This window comes from Euleptes europaea, chromosome 14 (genome assembly GCF_029931775.1).
Source record: "Euleptes europaea isolate rEulEur1 chromosome 14, rEulEur1.hap1, whole genome shotgun sequence".
Classification (NCBI taxonomy): Eukaryota; Metazoa; Chordata; class Lepidosauria; order Squamata; family Sphaerodactylidae; genus Euleptes; species Euleptes europaea.
In genome coordinates, this window is record NC_079325.1 from 873,111 (window position 1) to 888,215 (window position 15,105).

The following is a 15,105-nucleotide window of genomic DNA, read 5'->3' on the forward strand; positions in this document are numbered from 1 at the left end:
CCCTGCAGGCACATGGAAAGGGTGGAGCGCGTGTGCCCAGCATGCCCTCTGGCTAAAGGGCCCTGTAGAGCCCACCCGGAGCCACCGGGGGGGGGGGGGCTAGCCACCCCCCTGGCAACTCTCTGTGCTCACGAGCACCAGCCACGAGCAGTGGGAGAGCAGAGACCCCGCACCGCTGCTGCCAGACCCAGCCAGGCGGGGGCCCGGGGCTTTGCAGCAGGGCACCGGAGCGCGGGGACGGGCTCTCCGCCACGCACGCCCCGGCCAGGGCTGGCGGGCAGCGGCTCTCCCGCAGCCTCCGCCCCCCGGACTACAACTCCCAGGGATCTCGAGCCGCCGCCGCCGCCGCCGCCGCCGCCGCCGCCGCGCGGGCCTGGGCTCGCCCAGCGCCGCCGAGTCTTTCTGCTGGGCCCCCCGGAGCGCGGAGGCGGGCAGGGCGCGCTCGGCTCTGGAGGCAGCGGCGCCCGCCCCGTCCAGCCGCCCCCCACCCCCGGAGCGGCGGGCCTGAGCCCTAAGCGCGCGCGGCTGCCGCGGGGCCGCTCGGCATGGCCCGCCCGGCGCCGCCGCCGCCCTCCCTGCCCCTGCCCGTGCCGCTGCTGCTGCTGCTGCTGCTGCTGTGCGCGGCGGGCGGCGGGCGGCCCGACGGCCTGCGGCTGCCCTTGCGCGGCGGGGCCGCGGCGCTGGAGGGGCGGGGGCGGCGGGCGGCGGGGCCGCCGAAGGGGCCGGAGCAGGCCTGGCCGCCGAGCAGCTTCGTGGACATGGTGGACAACTTGCGGGGCAAGTCCGGCCAGGGCTACTACGTGGAGATGACGGTGGGCAGCCCGCCCCAGAAGGTGAGCCCGGCCCGGCCGCCTGCGGGCGGGGTCCGCGGCGCGCGCCTGGGAGCCCGGGAGCCCCGGACCGCCCGCCCCCGCCGGGCGCCGGGCCTGTGCGGGGCACAGCCTCGCTGGCCCGGCCCGGCCCGGCCCGTCCCTTCGCTGGCGGGAGCCGGCCTGGCTGCAGCCCTGCCGCGGCGCTTGGGGACCCGAGGGGCGGGCGGGCGGGCGGGGGGGGGGGCGCATCCGTGGCCTTGTGCCCCCGAGGGCGGGTCGGGGGGCGGGCAGCCGGCACCGCCTGTGGGCCGCCTGGCAAGGACGGGGCGCGGCGCCAGGATGCCGGCGCCCTGGGAGCGGCGGGGAGGGGGGCCTCGAGGGCGCTGGGGGTGGCCGTGCCCTTTGGGCCTCCCCCTTGCCCGTTGGCATGGAGAGGGGCCGGGAGCCTCCCCTGGCGGAGCCTGTCGGGGCGGGAGCCCCTCCCGGAGCCTTGGGCGGCGGCGGCGGCGGCGGAGGGCAGCGGTGCGAAGGCGCGCCTGGCTCACGGCCGCCTGATGCCGGGGGGGGGGGGCTCCGGCAGCCCCCCTCGCCGCGCCCGCGGGAGGCCCCGGCCACGCGCCGCGCCGCTTTCCGGAGCAGGCGAGGCTCCGTCTGGCCAGTGTGCCGGGGCGCGCGCGCCAGGGGCTATAGATGCCGCGCACACTCACTCGCCCACGGGCAAGCGCCCCGCTGCACGGGAGCAGAGCTGTGGGCTCGGCGAGTGGCGTCGGGCTTAGGAGCAGGGAGACTCTAACCTGCGGGGCGGAGTTCGATTCCCCACTCCTCCGCACGAAGCTGGCACGGTGACCTTGAGCCAGTCACAGCCCACAAGGAGGCCGGGCCGTGGCACAACACCTCTGAACCTCTCTTGCCATGGAAACCCTGCAGGGTCACCATCAGTTGGTTGCCATGTGAGGTTCAGGGTGCAGGAATTCGGTGGAGCGCACAGCGGAGGGGAGGGTGGGCAGAAAGGGCTGCTTCCAAGTCTCTTTGGGGTCTGACAGGGCTCTGGGTCTGTCTGTGCTCAGATGCTCGCGAGTTCCATGCGCACCCTGCCGGCTCTAGGCTGCCTTCTAGCCAGTGAGACCACTGGTCCGCCCAACCCAGCATTGGTTGCTCTGACATGCAGCCCCCCTCTCTCTCTCTCTCTGTCTCAGGAGGCAGAGGAGGTTCTCCCCCGGTGCTTTCTACCTGAGCACACCTCAAACTCCTGCGTGTAAAGCAGCTGCTCCGTCATTGAGCCGCAGTCCGTCTGCTCAAGGGCCCCCTGAAGGCAGCAGAGGTGGTGGTGGGGGGGTGCAGGCCTTTGAGCTTCCCAGCCGACTTGTGCTGGTCTCGGGGCCACCCTCCCCAGCAAGCTTTGGCTCCGGTTCCCACCCAGCGGTGCTGGCCAGGTAGCAGGAGTGGCCATCCTCTGCCTGGAAGCTGAAAGGGCTGATGCAGCCGAGCTCAGCCTGCCCTGCAGGGGTGTCTGCTCCGGGCCCCTCTTGGTGGCAGGCAGCGGAACTTGCGGATCTTCCTGCCTGCACGGAGTCCCGCGTCCGGTGCTTGCCGTCACGCTGTGGCGGTGCTAATTCTGCTTCTGGGGAAGGCGTCGGATTGGGCCTCATGTCTGTCTGTGTTCTCACCAGGCATGTAACAAACCCCAAGAGCAAGAGTGTCATGTGGCCCCACTCCTACACACATCTACTCATAAGAAAGCATATTTATGTGGGACCGAAAGGCTTTGTGCTGAAGCGTTGAGATGGGAGAGGCAGAGGCTCCTTGGCAGAGCATCTGCTCAGCATGCAGAGGGTCCCCGGTTCAGTCCCTGGGATATCTAGTTTAAAAGGACCAGGTGATGGGAAAGACCTCTGCCTGAGACCCTGGAAGGCTGCTGCCAGTCTGAGCAGGCAACACTCACTGTGATGGACTCAGTGTCAGGCAGCTTCTTGAGGGTTCACATATGACAGGTGGATGCGACCCATAGGGCCATTCCAAGGGGCCTGGGGGGAGGGGGCTGGCCAGCACCTTATGCTGCTTGACTTAATTGTGTGGAAATGTCCCAGTGTCCTGTTTCATGTTCATTGTCTGTGGGGGGCAGATGTTGCGAAAGATACAGGCCCCCCCCCCCCGCACAAAAGCCCAGCAGGAATGAGCTCCTCAGCAAGTGTCCAGCCCCAGCCACCCCACCAGAGTCCCAGCTGCAGCCGCTGTGATTTTCTGATTAGTCCAAAAGCATTAAGTCTATTCCGGGGATTAAGGGACGCTCTTCTTCTGAGGCCAGGATAAAGGCTGCCCTGCTGTGAGACTTGGCACAGCCCTCTAATGCCCACCCAGACAGTTGCCTGCTGGGCAGTGCTGTAGCGTGCACAAAGGAGCGGAGAGGAGGCCACGCTGGTGCAGGGGGTGGTGCCAAGCCCCACTCTTTCCTCCAGCAGGCAGGAGTGGGCACCATCTCAGGGCCCCCTGCTCTCCATGGCAATTTATCACTGCCGCTGATTGACAGCTGACCCCAGAGAGTTTGCCGGCAGTTCCAGCTGGAGTTTGCTGCTGTTGGATCGAGGCAGTTCTGGTGCCGAGCAGAAGGAGCTCTTCTGGGGCGGGTTCTGTTTCCAAGGGCACCGCCTTGCCTGCTCTCTCACCCCATGGAGCAGCCTGCCTGCTTGGCTTGTAAGCAGATGGGCAGGAGGCGGCTGAAAGAGGGAAGAGGCGCGGGTTGCCGGAGCAAGTGGGTAGGGATACGCAGGGGCATGCTGCCAGGATTCACCTCCTCAGGAGGTCTCACATTCTCAACTTGGTTTCCCCTTTGGCAGAGCTTGTCCCCTCCCCATGTGCACATAGGGCTGATTCACACATGCGGCTCAAGCTGTTTCTAAGAACTCTCTTATGGCCTCAAGTCTGTGTGGGGAGTGGCCGCCTGGTGACGTAGTGCATGATGGTCCTGAGTTCAGGGGCCATTGTTTGGTATGTGGGCTGGTCCCTGATTCAAGAACACAGAGATACAGCCATGGGTGCCAGGGAGCCAGATGATCTTTACAGCCCCCCCCCAGTTTTATTCATATATTAAAAATTGCTAGAGCCCTGAGCTTCTACGCATGTATTAAAAATTCAGCATTCTTGCTCGCACTCTGATATGCTCGCAACTGCCGAGAGCCACCGGTAGACTGAAGGTTCCAGTAATGAGATTTAGTGAAGTGAGGTGAAAATGGTGAAGAATTCTTGCAGCGATTCAAAAGTCCCTGGAGGCCAGCTGGTGACCCTCCCACCCGCAAGAGAGTGGACTCAGGCTGGAGGCTTGTGCCACTTCTTGCCACACACACCCCCCCACAGGGCTGTGGGCCACACCATTGGTTTTGTGGTCTCCGGCGGAGGAGAAGCCTCAGCCTGGCTGCCTTTGCTGAAGGGGTGGCGTTGGCGGTGGCTTTAACCAGGCGAGGGTCTTGTGGGCAGGGGTCAGCATCGCAAAGGCTGCCTGTGTGGCTGAAGATGGGCACCCTGCCTGAGAAACATCCTTGTTCTGATGGGTCTCCTGAACTCCAGCAGACCCCTTCCAGTGGCAGCGCCCCCCCCCCCCCATGGGCCGGGCTGCTCTGCCCTTTGCCAGCTGTGCAGGGACGCTGGTAGGCCTGCTGCTCCCGGCTGCATTTGCCACTTGAAGCTGGCTGAAGGGCAGTGGAGAAGGGAGCTCTGCTGCTGGCCTGGGGGGGGGGGCAAGCCTGCAGCACTCTCCTGGGCTGTTGCAGCTGGCGGTCTGCGGAGACACGCCAGACGGAGCTCTTCATGGGCCACTGCACAAAGCGTGGAAACGTTTGCAGCCGTATGCCAGACTTGCTGTCTTTCTGTACTGAGGGATCCTTCACTTTCCCTGCCTGCCTGAGCTTCTGTGTAGCTCAGAAGCTTGTGCATTCGTAACGGTAATAGAAGTTAGTCCCATAATAAGGTCCTGTGTTGCCTACCCTCCATTGTCTTGTATTTCTGGAGTTGTGTATCATTCTAGTCCACCTTGAGCCTTAGAGGAAAGGCAAGGGGAAAATATTGTAATAAACATATAAAATGTGAGCACAGGTGTGTTGCCACCTGTGTTATTCCAAACAGGAGGAAAGAATTGTGCTGATTCCCGGTGCCCCCAATCCCCTGTGTGCACGCTAACCTTTCCTCTCTCCTCCCCCGGCAGCTGAATATTCTGGTGGATACGGGGAGCAGTAACTTCGCTGTGGGCGCGGCCCCTCACCCTTTCCTGAGGCGGTACTATCAGCACCAGCTGTGAGTATGCAGCTCAGGGGCTGGGGAGGGAGAGGTGGGGGTGCAGAGTCAGCACCGCTCTGATCCTGCAGGGTCGCTGTCCCACCCCTCAGCTCTCCTGGGCCTCACTCAGAGAGGGGAGAGCCCAGAGCGTTTGCCCTCGGCATTGTCTCTTCCAGCAGCCACAGAAACTGGCACTGCCAGGGCGGCACCAGGGTTGAACTGGTGTGTGTGTATGTGTGTTGAGCTGTGGGGGAGGTGATGCGAGGATGCCTCCTGGCCTCCCAGCTGTACAGCACCACGGGGAGCGGGAGGGCCCGTCCCCCAGCGGGGTGTGCCTGCCTTGGCAGAGGCAGCCAGAAGCCTCAGGCCCAGAGATGATGGGGGGACTTGGCCTGTTGTGTTCTGCCTCTTTTGAGACACCCCAGGCCCCAAGACCAGGCCTGCGGAGGCATTTCAGCCAATATCGGCATCTGTTCCTGGCCAGGGCTGAAGGGGCTTTCAGCACGTGATCCATAACAGAAGTCCCGAGCCCCTTGAGGTTGCGTGGAATGGCCCAGTGGGAGGCGCCTGCTGGCATGGAGCCCCCTGGGTCTCAGAGCCCTACTGGGCCCTCTCCCCATGTCTTCTGCAGCTCCAGCACCTACCGGGACCTGCGAAAGGGGGTCTACGTGCCCTACACGCAAGGGAAGTGGGAGGGAGAGCTCGGCACTGACCTGGTCACCATCCCACACGGCCCAAACGTCACGGTCCGTGCCAACATCGCTGCCATCACAGAGTCAGACAAGTTTTTCATCAACGGCTCCAACTGGGAAGGGATCCTGGGCTTAGCCTATGCGGAGATTGCCCGGGTGAGTCTGCCGTCAGTCACAGCACCTCCTTATTCGTTTATTTATTTACTGCATTTATGCCCCACCTTCCTCCCCAGTGGGGACCCAAAGCAGCTGGCCTCATTCTCTTCTCCTCCATTTTATCCTCACAACAGCCCTGTGAAGTAGGCTAGCCCAAGGTCACCCAGCAAGCTTCCACGGCAGAGTGGGGGTTTGAACCGGGGTCTCCCAGGTCCTGGACTGAGCCATTGTGATTCACTGTGGGAGGAGACACACCCCTCAGTCTTCCGGCATAAATGCAAATGACAATCTGTCACATCTTCACCAGTGTGACTAGTTGCCTGTTTGTTTCTGCACACAATTCAGAGTGCTGGTTACGACTCCTAAACGCTCTAGGATGGGGGTACCTGGAGTGTGCCCTGCTAGGCTGCTGCAGTTAGAACTTGCCTGAGAATGGAGGTTACCTATGAAGGCATTGCTTTGGGTGTGCTTCCCCTCAGAGGTGAGGAGGGCGGCCACCAAAGAGGGGGCCTTTTCTGGGGGATGGGGGCCACCGCATCTGAGGAATGTCCTCCTTACACCGGTTTGACTAGTAGCTCACCTCTTCACCTTCAGGAGCCAGGCTAATCCTTGCCTGTTTACACAGCATTTAGGTTTGTTTTTTTCTGGGTGCTCTGAGCTAGCTGGGTGTTGTGTATCGTATATTTATTTTACTCCATGACATAAGACCAGACCACTGGTCCATCTCATCCAGCGTCCTTTTTCTCACAAAGGCCAACGGCCAGGGTTTATGGGGAGGGATGTTGCCTTCTGGCTCTGCCATTCAAAGGTTGACTACCTCTAGATGTGGAGGTTCCCTTCAGTCACCCTGGCTAGTTAGCTGTGGTAGACCTCTCCTAACCTCCTTAGGAAGCCATCTATGCTCATGGCCATTGCTATGCCCTCTGGCAGTAATTTCTTCATTGAGTAAAAGATTACTCATTGAGTAAAGGAGTTTTTCGGTTTGTCTGCCCTAAATCTGCTAGTACTGTATGTTTTCTCGAGCTGTCAGTTTTATGGGTTTTGTTGCCTCAAGGATTGTGGCTTATTTACTGAATGGCTGGGATACCTCCAGCCGCAAAGTAAAAAAGGCACAGAAAAAGGAAACAAAAAATGTCAGAAGCTACTTTGTGCCAGAAGTGGAGTGTGCCTCCTCATTGCCTGTGCTGAGAATTGCTGAGCTGGAGCTGAGTAGCCCAGCCCCCTAATATGGAGAGAAATCCTCCTCCTACAACTCTGGACGGGGACAGGGAGGCTATGGGACCAGGTAGTGGCCCTCGAGGTTGCTCAGCAGTCTTCCCTGGTGGCACCAACCCCCGAATTCCCCCTAAAAAGTCCTCTGGCATTAATGAACACTTTGGCGCTCTGGCACGACCTTGGAAACCTGAGCTGCTGGCCGTTTTGGGTTTCTTTCCAGCAGATCTGAGCACATTTGTCTGGAAGAGGCGGCCTCAAGGAGAATGTCCCGTTCCAAGCTCCCCAGGGGCTTGCAGAGGAGGAGCTGCGGGGGGGGGTAGCTCCTCGTGCCCTGATCCTTCTCTGCTGGAGTGTCCAGAGCTGGCCTTGGGGCCCAGGGACGGTGAGGCTGCCCTGCTGACCCCGTGTTCCTGGTTTCTCTCCTCCCAGCCAGATGACATGCTGGAGCCCTTTTTTGACTCCCTGGTGAAGCAGACGCAGGTGCCCAACGTCTTCTCACTGCAGCTGTGTGGGGCTGGTTTCCCACCCAATAACTCTGAGGCCCTGGCCACTGTTGGGGGCAGCATGGTGAGTGTTGCAGCGGCAGCAAAGGCCCTGGGGTGCTCCAGACTGTATCTGTCCCACCGCAGCAGCCGCTGCTCTTGGAGTCCTTGATTTGAGCTGGAACTGAGCTGTGATAAATCTGCAGACATTTTGAAACCAGGGGAAAATCATGTGTGTGTATGGGGAGGAATGCTTATTTCTTCTTTTACTGATTGAACAGCATATAAAAGGTATCGTTTATAATTTAGCATATAAAATGGTACTATTTAGCATATTAATGGAATTAAAAATATAGACATCTTTTCATTTTCCATAAGCAAAATTGTGAGAGTACCCAGTCCATGAGAAAGAGCTGCACCCTTTTTGCCATCTGACAGGTGGGAAAAAATAGAAGCTGAAGGTAGAAAACAAATTCTGTAGTAAGCAAAGGAAAGTGTTATTTAGAGAGAAAATCTAATAGGCAGGACTGCTGGCATGTTTGGATATTAAGCAAAACTTTGTAATGTTGAATAGACTAAACTTTTTAATCATTAAACACACTATAGCATATTAGTTGTCAAAATTATTTACATTTCAACAAAAAAATGAAAACACTGTATCATAAAACAGCCCAAATACCCGGCTTGGCCGGAACTTGTCAGAACTCAGGAGCTCAGCAGGGTGGGGCCGTGGTCAAGACTTGGATGGGAAACCTCCAAGGAAGACCGAGGCTGCTGAGCAGAGAAAGGTGATGGCAAACCACCTCCGCTCGCCTCTCATACGAAACATCCTGTGGATGAGTCGGCGGCACGCTCTTCTTCTTTTACGGCTAGATTAGAGTCCAGGAGCACCTCGGAGACCAGCAAGATTTTTGGAGTATAAGCTTTTGAGATTCGAAGCACCCCTTCGTCAGATAGTCTTCGTCTGACCAAGGGAGCTCTTGGCTCTTGAAAGCTCATTCCCTGAAAATCTTGTTGGTCTCTAAGGTGCTCCTGGACTCGAATCTAGCTCTTCTCCTGCAGACCGACACGGCTGTCCTCCTGAAACTTCTTTTACACAATAAGGTATTTTCCCCCAGTGCTCACAAAAACTGATTTTTCCCCCATTGGAAAAATTGAGAAAGTCCTCAGACTTTTTTTTTTATCCTGTACACTTTTAAGTGGGGGGAAATCTTGCTTTAAGAAGCATTTTACTCCTGCTAAGAGAAAATTTTTCATGTGAGCTTTTTTTTCTAGTGATGGAAGTGAGAGCACTTCTGAACATTTGCAAAGGGCCACCTTGTCCTCATTGAGTAAGCACCAACGGATACCAACTGTTTAGGTTTATTTTGGCTCAGTGGGCTGCCTGGTTGGAAGGGGTGGAGAGCCAACACTCCAAGCTAGTGAGGAGGAGGAAAGTTCCTCTGAGCATGTGCCGAGGAGCTTTTCCTCCACAAAAAGGCCACTTGAAGAAAGATGGGCTTGTCAGGCTGGGGGTCCAGGGAGCGGGGCTGGGTGGGGCTGTGCTGCCCTCTGGGTCTTTGCTAACCGCCGCTCTCTCCCCCCTTTCCCGTAGATCATTGGGGGGATCGACCCGTCTCTGTACACGGGCAGTGTCTGGTACACGCCCGTGCGGAAGGAGTGGTACTATGAGGTGGTCATTGTGAAGATGGAAATCAACGGGCAGGATCTCCGGCTGGACTGCAAGGAGGTGAGTGGTCCGGAGGCGGGCGGAAGGGCCTGGCTGGGGCCAGAGGCGAGCCCACGTGTGCCCCCTTCTCTGGACAAAGGGTCGAACGCTGTCTCTGGTCCTCCACCCAGGAGCAACAACCTTCCAGTGTTCCCGTCTGACACATCGCTGGCTTGGGGGGCAGGGTGTGGGTGTGTGTTGTGTGTACGCACACAGCTGGAGCAACTGGGCTGGCGCCTGAGGCAGACCCCCGTGCCCTTTCCTCACAGTACAACTATGACAAGAGCATCGTGGACAGCGGAACCACCAACCTCCGTCTCCCCAAGAAAGTCTTTGAGGCAGCTGTGAAATCCATCAAGACGGCCTCTGCGGTGAGAGATGTGCGAGGAGGGAGGGGCCACTTCCTAGCCGGCAGGGGGGCTCCCTGGGATTCTCCTGATCACTTTCCTCCTCCCTCCCCCCACTCTGGAGCCAGCAGCATTGGGCAGCTCTCTGGCACCACTGTTGTTTGGGCCTGCAAATCATGGCAGGAAGGGGGGGGGCTTGGGAGAGGCCCCCCTCCCCCATCAGGCAAGCCACTCCACCTGCTGACGCCATGGCTCGAAGTCCCGCCTTGAAGAGTCAGCTGAGACCTGCTTGACTTGGGTGGGGACAAGAGAAGCAACACCCCCGTCCCCCAGCAAAGCTGAATTCCTCATCCCGTCTCTTCTCTCCGGACTGGAGGCTAAAGTGGGTGCCCAGGTCCTCGTGCTGCCCGCCCTCCCTCTGCCCTGGCGCTGGCGCTGAGGCCTGCCTCCTGCCCTCCCTCCTCCTCCTCCTCAGACAGAGAAGTTCCCGGACGGCTTCTGGCTTGGGGAGCAGCTGGTCTGCTGGCAGATGGGCACCACCCCGTGGCACATCTTCCCAGCCATCTCCCTGTACCTGAAGGGCGAGACCACCAACCAGTCCTTCCGGATCAGCATTCTGCCCCAGGTGGGTGCCTGCGTGGCCGTTGGGCTGGGGGAGCAGCAGGGATGGGTCAGGCAGCCGCTGCAGAGAGGCTTCCTTTTGGGGTGTCGCTGGCAGGCATGGCTCTGGGGCCTGGCACATCTGGAGCTGAGTGGGGGAAGGCGTCTGCTGGCGTCTGCTCTGAGGTCGTCGGCCCTCCTGCCACCATACAAAGGCCGCCGCTTCAGTGGCTTTAAAAAGCAGCAACAAATTGCTGGTCGGGATGGGGGAGCCGTGACCTGGATACCCCCGGCAAGCCCCATATCATCAGATCTGGGAAGCTAAGCTGGGTGGGCCCATGTCAGTATTTGGATGAGAGACCACCCAGGAAGACCAGGGTTGCTACGCAGAGGCAGGCAGTGGAGAAGACCAGCTTTGAATGTGTCTTGTCTGGAAAACCCCACGAGGGGCCGCCATGACTTGGTTGCGACTTGATGGTTCTTTACACGCATGCACACACGGATGGGGGAAGCAGGCGGCTGGCTGAACAGAGGGCTACTCTGCCTCAAGGGTCGCTGCGTGTTTAATAATAAAAAACCTCTCCCTTGAAGCCTTCCTTCCTCTGCTTGCACAGTCCTCCCCCTTCTCATGCTGGAGAGCCAGCGTGGTGTAGTGGTTAAGAGCGGTGGTTTGGAGCGGTGGAGTCTGATCTGGAATACTGGGTTTGATTCTCCACTCCTCCACATGAGCGGCGGAGGCTAATCTGGTGAACTGGGTTGGTTTCCCCACTCCTCCACATGAAGCCTGCTGGGTGACCTTGGGCTAGTCACAGCTCTCTCAGCCCCACCTACCTCACAGGGTGTCTGTTGTGGGGAGGGGAAGGGAAGGTGATTGTAAGCCGGTTTGAGTCTCCCTTAAGTGGTGGAGAAAGTCGGCATATAAAAACCAACTCTCCTTCTCCTCTGTGCAGCCCTGGGAGGTGCGGAGAGCCCCGGCTTTCCTGTCGCTCCCTGCTCTGTCCTGTGGCTCTCCAGGGGACCCGGGGCCACTCACCCCACCCTCAGCCAGTTGCCACATAGGATGGTTGTGAGGATAAGAGAGAGGATCATGCATGCCACCCAGAGCTCTCTGGAGGGAGGGGAGGAAAAGATGTGACGGACAGGTTTCGATCAGGGGGATAGGTGTGAACTTGGGTCTCCTAGGACTGCTGTATCCCATTGGCTCTCCCATTTGTGAAGTGCTCAAAGCAAAGGTGACTTTGGGCGCGTGCAGAGTGCTTTCCCTGCTGCACTGGATCCCCACCCATTCCAGGCTGCCGCTGCCGCCTCTTGCTTGGGGGGCGCTTGACACAGCCGCTCCCCCTCTTCCCTCTGTGTGCCCCAGCAATACTTGCGGCCCGTGGAGGATGTGGCCACCTCTCAGGACGAGTGCTACAAGTTCGCCATCTCGCAGTCTTCCACGGGCACCGTCATGGGCGCAGTCGTCATGGAGGGTTTCTACGTCGTCTTTGACCGCGCCCGCAAGCGCGTCGGCTTTGCTGTCAGTACCTGCCACGGTGAGTCGGTCACTGGGCCAGCTGCTGCCTTGATGAAGGGAGGGGTCTAGGGCCAGGCCCCCTTGAGGCGTGGAGCTGCACAGTTCTCCGGGCCCCTGGAGGGAGCTGCTGGATCGATCCCCCTCTGCGGGTATGGGGCCGCTGTACCGCAGTTCTCAAAGCCAGCATGGTGTCATGCGAGAGCATCATTGTGGATCGGGAGCCCCTTTCCTTCTTGCCCTACCAGACCCTGTAGAGTGGGCAGTAGGGGGAGGACTGTGGGACCGGCTGGGAGCCCAGGGCCTCTGCCTGGGGGGCTTCCGTGCCGCTGCCCTGACCCGCCTGTGTGTGTCTGGCTCCAGTGCACGATGAGTTCCGGACAGCCACGGTGGACGGGCCCTTCCTGCACCCCAACATGGAGGACTGCGGGTACAACATTCCCCAGACGGACGAGTCCACGCTTATGACCATCGCCTACGTCATGGCCGCCATCTGCGCCCTCTTCATGCTGCCGCTCTGCCTCATGGTGTCGCAGTGGCGCTGCCTGCGCTGCTTGCGCCGGGGCCACGACGACTTTGCGGACGACATTTCCTTGCTCAAGTGAGCGCTGCCCGGGGAGGCAGAGACGTGGGCTGCGCGAACAGCGACAGTCTCCCCCTAGGGCTGCGGCGGCCTTGGGCTCCACGGAGAGGGGTGTGGGCTGCACAACCCCCAGCCGGAGCAAGGCCTGGCACGTGGTCCAGCTGACCAGTCCCCCAGGTTCCACAAGAGAGGCATCCTTTTCCTCCGTCAGGGAGGGGGTGGCAATCAAGAAAGAGGCTGTTCTCCTGCCCCACTGGGAGGAGGGGCCGTGGTGGGCAGGAGGCTGGCCTTGCTGGCAGGGGCGCTGGAAGAGGCCGAGGGACGTCTCGTGTGCTTGCTTTATCGTTCTCCTGTGGCCGGTGCTGCTCTGTCTTTGCGTGGTCTCCTCGTCATGCCGTGGAAGGGCTTTCTGCTAAGAGCTACATTGCTTCTGTGTGGGGCCTGCAGGAGTAGCGTTTAGTTCTTCAGGGTTTTGTGCGTGTGTGTGTGTATTTATCAAAGGGCAAGCGGAGGAGCCCAGCTGCTCCCCACTTGGGCTGGGGAGGGCCCTGCCGTTGAGCCTCTGGAGGGGAGGAGCCAGGCAGCCCTCGGGTCCTTTGTGGGCGTTGGCTTTGAGCTTCTGCAGGCTCTGCGTGGGTCAGGTTGTGGGGAAGCTCCCCTCCAGGAGCAGGAGTCGGGGCTGCCGGTGCTTGCGGGGGTCTCTGCTCCCAGTCGTGGTCTGTGTGTGTGTCTTGGTGGAGCTCTTCCTCCGACAGACAATTAGAGCCGTTTCTAACCTCCTGGCCAGCGCTGCTCTTTAAGGAAGAACACAGGCCAGCCCCCTCTGCCCTGGGCTCTGCATTCTGGGTGCTCCATGGGGCTGACCCCCCCACTTTTAAGTTTTCCTGGCCCAGAGGAGCCCCTCAGGGGAAGTGCTGCCTGCCCCGCTGGGGCTCACTCTCCACTGGCTTTCTGGTGGAGGGTTTCTAACACGCTCTGCAGGAAAGCAGCAACCCGTTCTCAGCCTGCAGATGAACGGAGGGACCCCCCACACACACACACATACACACCCTACTTTGGCCAGTCTTTAGGGGCTGTGAGCTGCCTCAGGCCAGGGCCAGGACTGTCCTTAGAAAGAGCGGGGGGGGGGGGGGCTAACCAGCACCTCCAGGGAGCTCTCTGGCCTTCGCGTAATGGCTGGTGGCCCAGGCTGTGCCCCCCCTCCACCCCCTCCCAAGGAAACAGGCCAGCTGCTCAAGCTGACTGGCACCAGCTAGCGTGATCCTGGCTGCTGCAGAGCTTACTGGGCCGCCCCCTCCAGGGCAGGGGGCTGGGCACGGCACACAGAAGAACTAGGGAGCAGCTGCAGGGCTGCTAGAACCCAGCAAAGCTCTCTGGGGCCCCAGAAGCCAGGCACTCCTGCTTCTGTCTGGGGAGGAGTTTTCAGGGCCACCACTTTTGCGCCCCCCCAGCCTCAGCACCGTTCCTGGGGGGCAGCGAGCCACAGGAGCATCGGGAGCCATGGAGCAGTCGGCTGAAGCGCCCGGGGCAGCAGCAACACTGGCCTGGCCAGGTTGTCCCACCCACAACTCTCCCCCCCCATATGGGGGGGGGTCTGCCTAAACAGACTTCAAAGGCTGTGGATTTCAGCAAGCGTAGCCCGGCCCCAAAGTATGCCCCTCCCTTTCTCAGTAACTGTGGTCCTTGCTGCTGTCTTGCCGTGGGCGTGGGGGCAGCTGCGTTCTCTGTACAATACGCTGTAAATATTTGTAATATTAGCCTTTAACTGCCCCAGTTTGTTTCAGTCTCAAGTGAAGGAAGAGGAGCCAGACAATCTTTTTGGGGTTTTAAAAAAATAACTGGTTGCTTTTTAATGTTATGTGCTTAAGCCTGGAACGGTGGCCGTTGGCTGACATAGGTGGGGTGGGGGTGGAAGCCGGGCCATGGATGCACTTTAAGGGCTGTGTGCTGGGCGAGATTCTCTCCCATCCTGTTCCTGGTGACCTGGATGGGTTACTCCTTAGGTGAAAAGCTGCAGCTGCCTTTAGCACACCTCAGCCCTTTCAGAGGACTTTTTAGGATGTAACTGTGCTAACATGTAGGGCCCACCCTTCCGTCATGATCACCCCCAACTTTTACTTTGCAAGCTGGTTAGATCAGCAATGGCTTGACAGGCTCACATGGTTCAAAAAAGTTTAGCATGGGGGCCCTGATCCAAAAGTTGAAAAAACTGACTTTGAAGGGTCACACCAGGAGGAGAGCAAATCCCAGCCTTGGGCAGTCACCTGATTCTCTTACTCTGACCCTGAAACTAGCAAAACACACACACACCCCATCCACACCATTCCATGCCTTCCTCAGCTGCTCCAGGGTCTCCCAAGGAGGGGGGTGGGGAACATCAGTTGATTCACCAGCAACAGCTTGTGGAGGGGTGCCAAGTGGAAGCCTGTGAAGATGGCCAACTGGTGGGCCTGGATGCTGCCAAAGCATTACAGGCGGGGGCACAGCTTTGCCCCCAAAGAGTTGGCCAGGACTGGAGAGGGGCAAGGGCCAGCAGGACGATGCCAGTGGTCTGCGACTGGCCATCTCTCCCTCTCCTTTCTGTCTGAGTCATGAAAGGTCAACCCAGTAAAAATTCTTGCCTTGAGAGAGAAAAGCCTCTTGGCCACCTTATTTCTGGTGGGGCGGGGCAGGGAGAGCGAGAGGTGCGCTGTAGGCCTGAGGAAACGGACCCAGAGGCACAGAACAAGAC

The 15,105-nt window shown here is 59.5% G+C and overlaps 1 protein-coding gene across 1 annotated transcript; it reads left to right on the forward strand.

Annotated features, from left to right (window-relative positions):
• Positions 1-730: 730 nt before the first annotated feature.
• Positions 731-12,399, forward strand: BACE1 (beta-secretase 1). Its single transcript, XM_056860438.1, has 9 exons — positions 731-833; positions 5,008-5,096; positions 5,710-5,926; positions 7,571-7,708; positions 9,218-9,352; positions 9,601-9,702; positions 10,154-10,303; positions 11,642-11,813; positions 12,155-12,399. Exons 1-9 carry the CDS (start codon positions 759-761, stop codon positions 12,394-12,396), a joined length of 1,320 nt encoding a protein of 439 aa, XP_056716416.1. The 5' UTR covers positions 731-758; the 3' UTR covers positions 12,397-12,399.
• The last annotated feature ends 2,706 nt before the right edge of the window (positions 12,400-15,105 follow it).

Coding starts and splice junctions, on each gene's coding strand:
- BACE1 (XM_056860438.1), top strand. CDS start 759: ATGGTGGACAACTTGCGGGGCAAGTCCGGCCAGGGCTACTACGTGGAG. Junction 7,709..9,217: donor CCACTGTTGGGGGCAGCATG/GTGAGTGTTGCA, acceptor CCTTTCCCGTAG/ATCATTGGGGGGATCGACCC. Junction 11,814..12,154: donor TGCTGTCAGTACCTGCCACG/GTGAGTCGGTCA, acceptor GTCTGGCTCCAG/TGCACGATGAGTTCCGGACA.